Source organism: Salmo salar, chromosome ssa17 (genome assembly GCF_905237065.1).
Source record: "Salmo salar chromosome ssa17, Ssal_v3.1, whole genome shotgun sequence".
Lineage (NCBI taxonomy): Eukaryota > Metazoa > Chordata > Actinopteri > Salmoniformes > Salmonidae > Salmo > Salmo salar.
In genome coordinates this window covers 75,750,933-75,763,522 of record NC_059458.1, presented here as the reverse complement: position 1 = coordinate 75,763,522, position 12,590 = coordinate 75,750,933, and the positions used below count along the sequence as shown (strand labels likewise).

General features: G+C 42.6%; 1 protein-coding gene across 1 annotated transcript; it reads left to right on the top strand.

Annotated features, from left to right (window-relative positions):
* The first annotated feature begins 8,414 nt into the window (after positions 1–8,414).
* Positions 8,415–11,554, top strand: LOC106576522 (zinc finger protein 250-like). The gene is made up of 2 exons (XM_045700162.1): positions 8,415–8,704; positions 9,849–11,554. The coding sequence occupies exons 1-2, from the start codon at positions 8,539–8,541 to the stop codon at positions 11,051–11,053; spliced, it is 1,371 nt and encodes a 456-aa protein (XP_045556118.1). The 5' UTR covers positions 8,415–8,538; the 3' UTR covers positions 11,054–11,554.
* The last annotated feature ends 1,036 nt before the right edge of the window (positions 11,555–12,590 follow it).

Below are 12,590 nucleotides of genomic sequence, written 5' to 3'. Positions count from 1 at the left end.
AGCCACCGTGCTTCTACACCTGCATTGCTTGCTGTTTGGGGTTTTAGGCTGGGTTTCTGTACAGCACTTTGTGACATCAGCTGATGTAAGAAGGGCTTTATAAATACATTTGATTGATTGATTGATTACCCCATTCTTACACCAAGGTACCTGCAAGTTCCCGGACATTTCTGGGGGGAATGGCCCAGCCCTCACCCTCCGATCCAACACGTCCCAGACGGGCTCAATGGGATTGAGATCCGGGCTCTTCGCTGGCCATGGCAGAACACTGACATTCCTGTTTTGCAGGAAATCACGCACAGAATGAGCAGTATGGCTGGTGGCATTGTCATGCTGGAGGGTGATGTCAGGATGAGCCTGCAAGAAGGGTACCACATGAGGGAGGAGGATGTCTTCCTTGTAACGCACAGCGTTGAGATTGCCTGCAAGTTGAAAATGCCCGGTGTCTGTGATGCCTGCCATTTGGTGCGAAGTAGACCCAGTGGACAGTGGTGAAACTGAGAAGACACTGTCTGTACTATTGAGCTTTGATGCAGTCTTTACCAGATAAAGTCAAGTTAGGATGTGTCAGTTACCCTGTGAGAGCTTTTGTCCCAAATCCATTCCGGGTTTTAGTTGTCAAGCTTATGGTCATGTGGCAGCAGTGTGTAGGAGCGAGATTCCTAGACATGAGAAGTGTGCAGGAGGACATGTACCCATGGTGCTGGAGTACAGAGGTGTCCGGTGAGAGAAAAGCAGGCTGAGGTTGCCAGGATCAGAGTAGTGCAGAAGGTGTCGTATGGTGAGGCAGTAGTAGAGGAAGATGGGTCCAGGGTGAGGGATCCTAAGAGGATCCCTGTGAGTAGAGCAAGCCCAATAGAGAGTGATAGGAATAACATGTGCTTCAATAAGACAGTTTTTTTGGCATTCGTGGCCATGGTTGTCAATTGTACTACAGGAATGTAACATACATCGCAGAGGATAGATGTTGTGGTGGCAGCTGCAGAGAAGTACTTGGGTGTACAAGATTTTACTGCAGAAGAGTTACAAGATGTTTTTAATGATCGTGTCCCGTCCTCCCAGGCTCCTGGCCTGGAGTAGGATCAGATAGGGCCAAAGTAGTGGAATAGTGGTGAGGTTTTTAATTGTTGCAGGGTTAGTTGGTAGGGCAATTTTTTCACAAAAGGTTATGATTTCATCCTACAGAATAGTAGGCTGATACACAGCCAATACAGTAGGTGCCAGCATACACCTATAATATATGTTTGCGGACCGTCATAATACCAAAGAAGAAGAAGGCAGCTAGCAACTTGTAAACTTAATTCCCATTTCTTTAAGTGAGTACTATTTTAATAGTAATGTTAAATAATAGACAATTATATGACTGTTGCCTACCATTTAAGTTTATTGTGATGGTAATGACATCTTTAAAATGAAGAGTCCTAATAACCAAGGCTGAGGGTATCGCTAGGCTAACATATGTCGCTCTATCTTTATACCTTGATGGTAAAATAAGCAGAGAGACCAGATGCTTTTCAACTTTCTGTTTAGAAACCGTACCCATTACATTAGGAAAACTGTTGTAATGAACCCTCCTGAGTATGGTGGACTGGAATTCTCTGGACTGTACTACTTTAAATAATACTTTTAAGAGCAATTGGATAAAACAATTCCTAAGAAGACCCACTTGTATGTGGAACTTTATTCCTCATCATGTCTTCTCTGCTTTCAGTGGCCTTAACTTCATGTTGGTTTGCAATTATAATATTGACAAAGTTCCAGTGAAACTCTGCTTTTCATCAGCAGGTTTTCTTGTCATGGTCCTTGATTTATGAGCATCATTTTTATCCACACAGATATTATATATGGAATAATCAGGACATATTGTATAAAAAATACTTCTGTTTTTAGAATATTGGTTCCAAAATAATATCCTATTGGTGAGTCAACTTGTAAATGCAGAGGGTCTTTTACTTAATTATAAGAAATTCGTATCACATTACAAGATCCCTGTGACACCTAAAGATTTTGCAATTGTTTTAGATACCATTCCCTCAGGTGTTGCTTTATTATTCAGGAACGTGTCATGGCCTGACCCTCAGAACATACCTACAATTAACCCTGTTGAATCATCAGTAGGAAAGATTGTATTTTCTCTTGGTCCATTCCACAACAATAGAGCTACAGTATACGAGCCTTGTTTCAGCTGGATGTTGTATCTATACTTTATGTCATGGCTTATTGGAACGGTTTCATTGATTATCTGGAAAGAAAAACATTTAGATGTTGCCACACATACCTAATTATTAACAAAATGAAGGAATTTTATTTTAAAATGATTCATAAATATTATCCTGCCAACCACTACATGAAGAAGTTTAAGAAAAATACTCATTCAAATTGTACCTTTTGTAATGACCACCCAGAAACGGTGTTGCATCTTTTTTGGCATTGTATTCATGTAAGGAAACTGTGGCAGGACATCAGTAGATTTATAATTAAACACATTTATGAACATTTAACACTATTATGGAGAGATGTACCGCTTGGATTCTTTACCTACGATAGAAATAAGTTGACACAATTTTATGTAATTCATTTCATTATTCTTTTGGCCAAATTTCATATTCACAAATGTAAATTTACAAACAAAACACATTTTCTTACCTTACAAAAATAAATTGAACTATATTTTAAGACAATGTAATATTCTCCCCCCAAAAAAGCTGTTACAATTCCAACTGTGTGTATCATCAAATCAAATTTATTTATATAGCCCTTCGTACATCAGCTGATATCTCAAAGTGCTGTACAGAAACCCAGCCTAAAACCCCAAACAGCAAGCAATGCATGTGAAAGAAGAACGGTGGCTAGGAAAAACTCCCTAGGAAAAAACTCCCTAGAAAGGCCAAAAACCTAGGAAGAAACCTAGAGAGGAACCAGGCTATGAGGGGTGGCCAGTCCTCTTCTGGCTGTGCCGGGTGGATATTATAACAGAACATGGTCAAGATGTTAAAATGTTCATAAATGACCAGCATGGTCAAATAATAATAATCATAGTAGTTGTCGAGGGTGCAACAAGCACGTCCGGTGAACAGGTCAGGGTTCCACAGCCGCAGGCAGAACAGTTGAAACTGGAGCAGCAGCATGGCCAGGTGGACTGGGGACAGCAAGGAGTCATCATGCCAGGTAGTCCTGAGGCATGGTCCTAGGGCTCAGGTCCTTCGAGAGAAAGAAAGAAAGAGAGAAAGAGAGAATTAGAGAGAGCATATTTAAATTCACACAGGACACCGGATAAGACAAGAGAAATACTCCAGATGTAACAGACTGACCCTAGCCCCCCGACACATAAACTACTGCAGCATAAATACTGGAGGCTGAGACAGGAGGGATCAGAAGACACTGTGGCCCCATCCGATGATACCCCCGGACAGGGCCAAACAGGCAGGATATAACCCCACCCACTTTGCCAAAGCACAGCCCCCACACCACTAGAGGGATGTCTCCAACCACCAACTTACCGTCCTAAGACAAGGCCGAGTATAGCCCACAAAGATCTCCGCCACGGCACAACCCAAGGGGGGGCGCCAACCCAGACAGGAAGACCACGTCAGTGACTCAACCCACTCAAGTGACGCACCCCTCCCATGGACGGCATGGAAGAACACCAGTAAGCCAGTGACTCAGCCCCTGTAATAGGGTTAGAGGCAGAGAATCCCAGTGGAGAGAGGGGAACCGGCAAGGCAGAGACAGCAAGGGTGGTTCGTTGCTCCAGCCTTTCCGTTCAACTTCACACTCCTGGGCCAGACTATACTTAATCATAGGACCTACTGAAGAGATAAGTCTTCAGTAAAGACTTAAAGGTTGAGACTGAGTCTGCGTCTCTCACATGGGTAGGCAGAACATTCCATAAAAATGGAGCTCTATAGGAGAAAGCCCTGCCTCCAGCCGTTTGCTTAGAAATTCTAGGGACAATTAGGAGGCCTGCATCTTGTGACCGTAGCATACGTGTAGGTATGTACGGCAGGACCAAAACGGAAAGATAGGTAGGAGCAAGCCCATGTAATGCTTTGTAGGTTAGCAGTAAAACCTTGAAATCAGCCCTTGCCTTAACAGGAAGCCAGTGTAGGGAGGCTAGCACTGGAGTAATATGATCAATTTTTTTGGTTCTAGTCAGGATTCTAGCAGCCGTATTTAGCACTAACTGAAGTTTGTTTAGTGCTTTATCCGGGTAGCCGGAAAGTAGAGCATTGCAGTAGTCCAGCCTAGAAGTAACAAAAGCATGGATACATTTTTCTGCATCATTTTTGGACAGAAAGTTTCTGATTTTTGCAATGTTACGTAGATGGAAAAAAGCTGTCCTTGAAACATTCTCGATATGTTCTTCAAAAGAGAGATCAGGGTCCAGAGTAACGCCGAGGTCCTTCACAGTTTTATTTGAGACGACTGTACAACCATCCAGATTAATTGTCAGATTCAACAGAAGATCTCTTTGTTTCTTGGGACCTAGAACAAGCATCTCTGTTTTGTCCGAGTTTAAAAGTAGAAAGTTTGCAGACATCCACTTCTTTATGTCTGAAACACAGGCTTCTAGCGAGGGGAGTTTTGGGGCTTCACCATGTTTCATTGAAATGTACAGCTGTGTGTCGTCCGCATAGCAGTGAAAGTTAACATTATGTTTTCGAATGACATCCCCAAGAGGTATGTCCCTTGTGTAATGTGATATTGTACCCCCTAGCCCCGCCCCTAGCCCCGCCCCTAGCCCAAATGTCCTTTGTATATTCTTTATATATACACACTTGTGTTCCCCCATGTACTTTTTTGTATTGATTTGTTGTTAATAAAATTAAAATGATGGGGCAGAGCCTGTCTCTAGTCATAGATCACATTTATTTTGGGAGACTGCAAAATATGACATTTTCAAGACGGTATCAATATATTGTTTCAGGTGAAAAATAAAACATATTTTTTTGTTACTTTTTCCTCAACTTGTTTTTGACTTTATAGCAAGTCATGCACTGCAGAGGAGCTAGCTAGCTAAAGTATAGGTTGAATATACCATTGTAGCTAGCAATCTCCACCTAATAATTATCATCAAAAACAATTACCATCACATTAACAGGAGGGAAAAGGCATATAATATAATTAACTGCCGACGTGTATTATTTAACATTACTATTCAAATAGTACTCACTTATAGGAATGGGTAATTGTTTACAAGTTGCTAGCTATCCCATAAAGCCATCTTCTTCTGTGGTTTGGTAACTAACTCGTCAACGGACTCTAGCTGGACTGAAGACAACGCAAACGCAAAGTTTTGAACATGTCAAAGTATGCGCTGTCCATCTCGCAGCAGAGCCTCCAACCACAAGGGGGCATTGCATTTTCACTCCGTTGTGGACGTTCCCATTGAAATGCATGATATCTGGCACAAGGTAGCAGAGTGCTTAGGGTAAAATAATCTGCATGGTCAATCTGACCTCTGCAGTGGCCATACAGCATTTACAGTGATATGACCTGTGCAGAAGTCAGGGAATTCATACTTCTTGCTCTTCACTGAGCAGCGCAGAGCTGTTGTCTAGGAAGTGAGTTTGTGTTTATACAGGACCTCCCGCGTCCACCTACCATCAACCAATCATGTCAATGTGGAGTCATACGGAGCACTCCGCATTGTTACAAAATTTGTGGCGGTGCACGGCGATGCCGTACGGAGATCAATTTGGCCTCTGCATGACTCCGCTATTGCTGTTGCGTGTTCGAATACAGCGATAGAAAGTAGTTTTTTAGAAGCTTAAAACCAAACTATCCCAAACCTTAACCCTTACCTTAACCATTCAGACTTAATGTCTAACCTTAAGAATTCAGAGTTAATGCCTAAACTTAACCTTAAACACGTCTACATTTGACATTTGAGACACATGGATGAACGTCCAGTTCTGACCTGCAACTGTGAGAGCTGGTTGTTACACAGACACAAACACCTATCCTTCTATGGAACATGCCAAACTCATTCCATGGAGGGCCGCTCCTCACTTGTACTTGAGCGATGCATTAAGGTCACTAATTAGTAAGGAACGCCCCAAACCTGGCTGTATAGAGCTTATTTGAAAGCAAAAAACAAAAACCTGGGCCGTCCATGGAATAATTTTTACACTCCTGTCATAGCTATTCTTAATACCACGAGTCAGGTTTCAGGTACATTATTATTTTATATTTATTTTTTACATTCTTTGTAAGTAAAGTTTGATTTAAGTGATGATGTAATGATCAAATGGATGTTTTCCAGAAAATAGTGTTTTTCAGCCTCATTTCAAAAGCATTCTTTATAATTGCTCTTGATAACTGCAGTCTCTGGTTTAGTGCATGATGGTCCATCAGTTCCAAGACGTAGCAGGTCTGTTCATTTAGTTCATGCAAGAAATTATCATCCTACATTACCCTATTACTTAATATAACCGTTTCATGTTTCCCCACATACAGTCGTGGCCAAAGGTTTTGAGAATTACACAAATATTAATTTTCACAAAGTCTGCTGCCTCAGTTTGCATGATGGCAATTTGCATATACTCCAGAATGTTATGAAGAGTGATCAGATGAATTGCAATTAATTGCAAAGTCCCTCTTTGCCATGCAAATTAACTGAATCCCCCCCAAAAAATTCCACTGCATTTCAGCCCTGCCACAAAAGGACCAGCTAACATCATGTCAGTGATTCTCTCGTTAACACAGGTGTGAGTGTTGATGAGGACAAGGCTGGAGATCACTCTGTCATGCTGATTGAGTTTGAATAACAGACTGGAAGCTTCAAAAGGAGGGTGGTGCTTGGAATCATTGTTCTTCCTCGGTAAACCATGGTTTCCTGCAAGGAAACACATGCCATCATCATTGCTTTGCACAAAAAGAGCTTCACAGGCAAGGATAGGCAAGATTCACAGGCAAGATTGCACATAAATCAACCATTTATTGGATCATCAAGAACATCAAGGAGAGCGGCTCAATTGTTGTGAAGGCTTCAGGGCGCTCAAGAAAGTCCAGCAAGCGCCAGGACAATCTCCTAAAGTTGATTCAGCTGCGGGATTGGGGCACCACCAGTACAGAGCTTGCTCAGGAATGGCAGCAGGCAGGTGTGAGTGCATCTGCACGCACAATGAGGCGAAGACTTTTGGAGGATGGCCTGGTGTTAAGAAGGGCAGCAAAGAAGCCACTTCTCTCCAGGAAAAATGTCAGGGACAGACTGATATTCTGCAAAAGGTACAGGGATTGGACTGCTGAGGACTGGGGTAAAGTCATTTTCTCTGATGAATCCCCTTTCCAATTGTTTGGGGCATCCGGAAAAAAGCTTGTCCGGAGAAGACAAGGTGAGCGCTACCATCAGTCCTGTGTCATGCCAACAGTAAAGCATCCTGAGACCATTCATGTGTGGGGTTGCTTCTCAGCCAAGGGAGTGGGCTCATTCACAATTTTGCCCAAGAACACAGCCATGAATAAAGAATGGTACCAACACATCCTCCGAGAGCAACTTCTCCCAACCATCCAGGAACAGTTTGGTGACAAACAACGCCTTTTCCATCATGATGGTGCACCTTGCCATAAGGCAAAAGTGATAACTAAGTGGCTCGGGGAACAAAACATCGATATTTTGGGTCCATGGCCAGGAAACTCCCCAGACCTTAATCCCATTGAGAACTTGTGGTCAATTCTCAAGAGGCGGGTGGAAAAACAAAAACCCACAAATTCTGACAAACTCCAAACAATGATTATGCAAGAATGGGTTGCCATTAGTCAGGATGTGGCCCAGAAGTTAATTGACAGCATGCCAGGGTGGATTGCAGAGGTCTTGAAAAAGAAGGGTCAACACTGCAAATATTGACTCTTTGCATCAACTTCATGTAATTGTCAATAAAAGCCTTTGACACTTATGAAATGCTTGTAATTATACTTCAGTATTCCATAGTAACATCTGACAAAAATATCTAAAGACACTGAAGCAGCAGACTTTGTGAAAATTAATATTTGTGTCATTCTCAAAACTTTTGGCCACGACTGTAGTTATATATTTCCATCAGCGGAAGTCCCGTGTGGCTCAGTTGGTAGAGCATGGTGTTTGCAACGCCAGGGTTGTGGGTTCGATTCCCCAGTACGGAAAAGATGTATGAAATGTATGCATTCACTACTGTAAGTCGCTCTGGATAAGAGCATCTGCTAAATGACTAAAATGTAAATGTGAAATGAAGCTGGTGGGAGGAGCTATAGGAGGACAGGGTGACTGTAATGGCTGGAATGGAATAAACGGAACGGATGTCTTTGATACCGTTCCATCCGTCCTCCTGTACCTCCATCTCACTGATTGCCATTATCGTTGGTCTGTAGCGTGTAGTAAAGAACCCATCCACAAGGTGATGCTGTTGTGTTTTTATGGGCTCGCCACCCGCTGACAAAAACAGGAAAAGACAACGCGGAAGTAAAATTTCGAGCGGGTTTGTTATGTTATTGCCCACCATTCTTTCCTCGTGGATGTATACATACTAGCAGAATACCCAACTCTCAGTCCACTGAAACATGTCTAAACTACAGTCGTTTCGTATGTTCTTAAACGAGCGTTTAACCGCGGCAGCTGTGGAGATTTTCGGGGCAGTTGAGCAAACGGTAGTGGAGTACCAGGAGGAGAATGATCGGCTACGGAGACTGCTGCGGGTCACACCGGAGATAAAACGATGCAGAATAGGTTCGTATATCGATCTACTGATAGCTAGCAGATCTGCTCAATAAATAAACTGTTTAGGACTTCAGTGATCACCATTTCAATATGCTTTATTAACTGTTACCACCGTTTTTAAACCCTGAGGCCCAACGTCGTCAGACTTCCGAGAACACTTGCGAAGCAACACTCGGCAAACCAGACCGGGGTTTGAGAAGTCAATGAGAGAAGTGAAATATTCCTCCTTAGTTGTTCATCTTCTCGATTTCTAAAGGCACAACCTAGATTCAAACGAATGTTTTAAGTAGGTGAACATGTTCATTACTACAACCTCATGAAAGTGACAAACTGACACGTTTTGATTTTCGTCAAAAACGACTTTATATCTAAGGAGCTTGCACATGCGCAGTTCGGCGGGAGACGAACGTTGACATTCTCACCTGGGGGTGTGTTAAATTCGCTTGAACCCGATGAAGTGTTTCTGCGAATTAGATTAGCTAGCTAACGTTGCCCTACAGGCGTGATCTGGGATTTCTATTGGAGAATCCGTTTCTACATATCTTTCTACCTAACAATCTTTTTCTAATACCAGTGCTAAAACATATTCTCATAAAAACCAGTAAGTCATTCGAATTTATAATTTAACTTGTATTATTTTTTACATTAGAAATCAATAGCTTATTATCTAACGTTTATTTATAAGTAATTGAAAGTAGATTCTAGTTGATCAATTATTTAATTGGAATTTTTGTTTACTTGAATCTACTTCCCCAGAGGCCTTAATTGAAACAATAATAAAGCTGGATCACCCTGCCTTTATTTTTGTAAAAAGGTGAGGGATGAGCCTGGAGAAATGTAACCACTCTCAAACTGAGATATGGATGCAAGGACTGACCATCCATGATATCAACATTAAAATATAAGCTTGTTTAACTCCAATGTTTGTAAACAATGTAAATATAGCCACAAAAACTACAACTATGTGTTCTGATGGGGGACGACAGTTGAACTGAGCTCAGGAGGCATTTATACATTCTATTCTTCAACAATCATTTATAACTCAAAACAGTTATGTAGCAACTAAGGATTCTGGCTTTAACTTCTAATGGACCCCAACCCTGATGTCTAAAAGCTCTATAGATAACCTCTGCTCCTCTCTCCTTTCCTCCAGACTCCCTGCAGCTGCCTGTCTCTGAAGAGGAGGTTCTCCCTGAACAGCAGCACTGTGAGCAGGAGTGGAGCCCCAGTCTGGGGCAGGAGAACCCAGAGCTTCCACAGATTAAAGAGGAACAGGAGGAACTCAGGACCAGTCAGGAAGAAGAGCAGCTTCAAGGGCTGGAGGCTGATATCATAGAGTTCAAATTCACTCCTTCCTGTGTGAAAAGTGAATGTGATCAGGAGGACCCACTTCAGCCCTTCACTTCTCCCCAAACCCAGACTGTGGAGAACAGAGAGCATGACCCTAAACAAGTGGATCTCACACCTTTTATTACTGTGACCCACCTTAAGGGTCTCCACATTCCCTGTGAGCCTCCAGATAATCAGAACAATGCCTCCAGCCACAGGTCAGCTGTAAGCAGTGACCCAGTAGGACTTGACAGCAGCCCACCATTGGTTCCCAGCCCATCATTGGATCCAAACCCATCAATAGGTGAACACTGTTCCAAACCCAGCACCACCCTTAGAAAAACTCACCACTGCCGTGACTGTGGTGAAATGTTTGCTCTGAAAGCTGACCTGAAGAGGCACGTGACTCTTTCCATGCAGAGACCCAGTGAATGCCGCTTCTGCAAAAAACGCTACAACTCCACCTGTAAACTGAAGGCCCATGTCCGACTCTGTCGCGGTAGGAAACCCTGCACCAGCCCTGTTTGTAGCAAGACCTTCAAAATCAAAGCAGATCTGTCCAAGCACATGAGGATTCACACAGGGGAGAAATCATTTAGTTGTGGTTACTGTGGGAAGCGCTTCAATCGCAAGGGGAACCTTACTGATCATATTCCTATTCACACAGGAGAGAAAGCATTTAGCTGTGCTGACTGTGGGAAAAAATTCAGTCAGAAGGGGACCCTACGGAAGCATAGACTGACTCACAAAGGAGAGAAACCATTTATCTGTGGAGACTGTGGGAAAAGCTTCTATCAGAAAGGGGACCTAAGTAGGCATATACGGACTCACACAGGAGAGAAACTTTTTATCTGTGGTGACTGTGGGAAAAGCTTCAATTTGAAGGGGAACCTAAAGAAGCATGAACTGACTCACACAGAAGATAAACCATTTAGCTGTGGTGACTGTGGAAAAAGCTTCAATCACAAGTCTAACTTACTGACACATGTTAAAAACATCCACAAAGGAGGAAAACAGGATGACATTTGAAAGAAGATCTATTCAGTCAGAAGATGAGAATAAAAGGGCAGGATGGGGACAATACTCTTGAGTACACGCTCATAGACTCACATCTATTGGTTGGTGGAGGACGATACGATGATACCTCTCATAGGGATCTGCTCTCCATGCTTCAGGATTAAAGTTCCTCTGGTCTCTGATCTATTCTATTGATAACCTGCTGTTTCTCTCCACAGTGCTCTCTGCTACTCTCTGGTCTACATGGAGGGCCGAGCTACTTTACATCTGTCTGGAGGGAGAGATAGAGGTCACAGAATGAGGGTTCTAGTCTCAACACTCTCCAAGGCTTTAGAGGAAAAGACTACCTTTTCAGGTCATGTGACAACTGCCATCCTCTAACAGTGGCACTGCTAACCCGTTTGTTAAATGTATGCCCTTTGGATAAAAGCTTCTGCTAAATGGCATATACAGTGGAGTCTGAAATGATTGACGTCCTTGATAAAAATGAGCAAGATTGATTGTCAGATTCAACAGAAGATCTCTTTGTTTCTTGGGACCTAGAACAAGCATCTCTGTTTTGTCCGAGTTTAAAAGTAGAAAGTTTGCAGCCATCCACTTCCTTATGTCTGAAACACAGGCTTCTAGCGAGGGCAATTTTGGGGCTTCACCATGTTTCATTGAAATGTACAGCTGTGTGTCATCCGCATAGCAGTGAAATTTAACATTATGTTTTCGAATGACATCCCCAAGAGGTAAAATATATAGTGAAAACAATAGTGGTCCTAAAACGGAACCTTGAGGAACACCGAAATTTACAGTTGATTTGTCAGAGGACAAACCATCCACAGAGACAAACTGATATCTTTCCGACAGATAAGATCTAAACCAGGCCAGAACTTGTCCGTGTAGACCAATTTGGGTTTCCAATCTCTCCAAAAGAATGTGGTGATCGATGGTATCAAAAGCAGCACTAAGATCGAGGAGCACGAGGACAGATGCAGAGCCTCGGTCTGACGCCATTAAAAGGTCATTTACCACCTTCACAAGTGCAGTCTCAGTGCTATGATGGGGTCTAAAACCAGACTGAAGCGTTTCGTATACATTGTTAGTCTTCAGGAAGGCAGTGAGTTGCTGCGCAACAGCTTTTTTAAAAAAAATTGAGAGGAATGGAAGATTCGATATAGGCCGATAGTTATTTATATTTTCTGGGTCAAGATTTGGCTTTTTCAAGAGAGGCTTTATTACTGCCACTTTTAGTGAGTTTGGTACACATCCGATGGATAGAGAGCCGTTTACGTTCAACATAGGAGGGCCAAGCACAGGAAGCAGCTCTTTCAGTAGTTTAGTTGGAATAGGGTCCAGTATGCAGCTTGAAGGTTTAGAGGCCATGATTATTTTCATCATTGTGTCAAGAGATATAGTACTAAAACACTTTAGTGTCTCCCTTGATCCTAGGTCCTGGCAGAGTTGTGTAGACTCAGGACAACGGCGATTTGGAGGAATACCCAGATTTAAAGAGGAGTCCGTAATTTGCTTTCAAATGACCATGATCTTTTCCTCAAAGAAG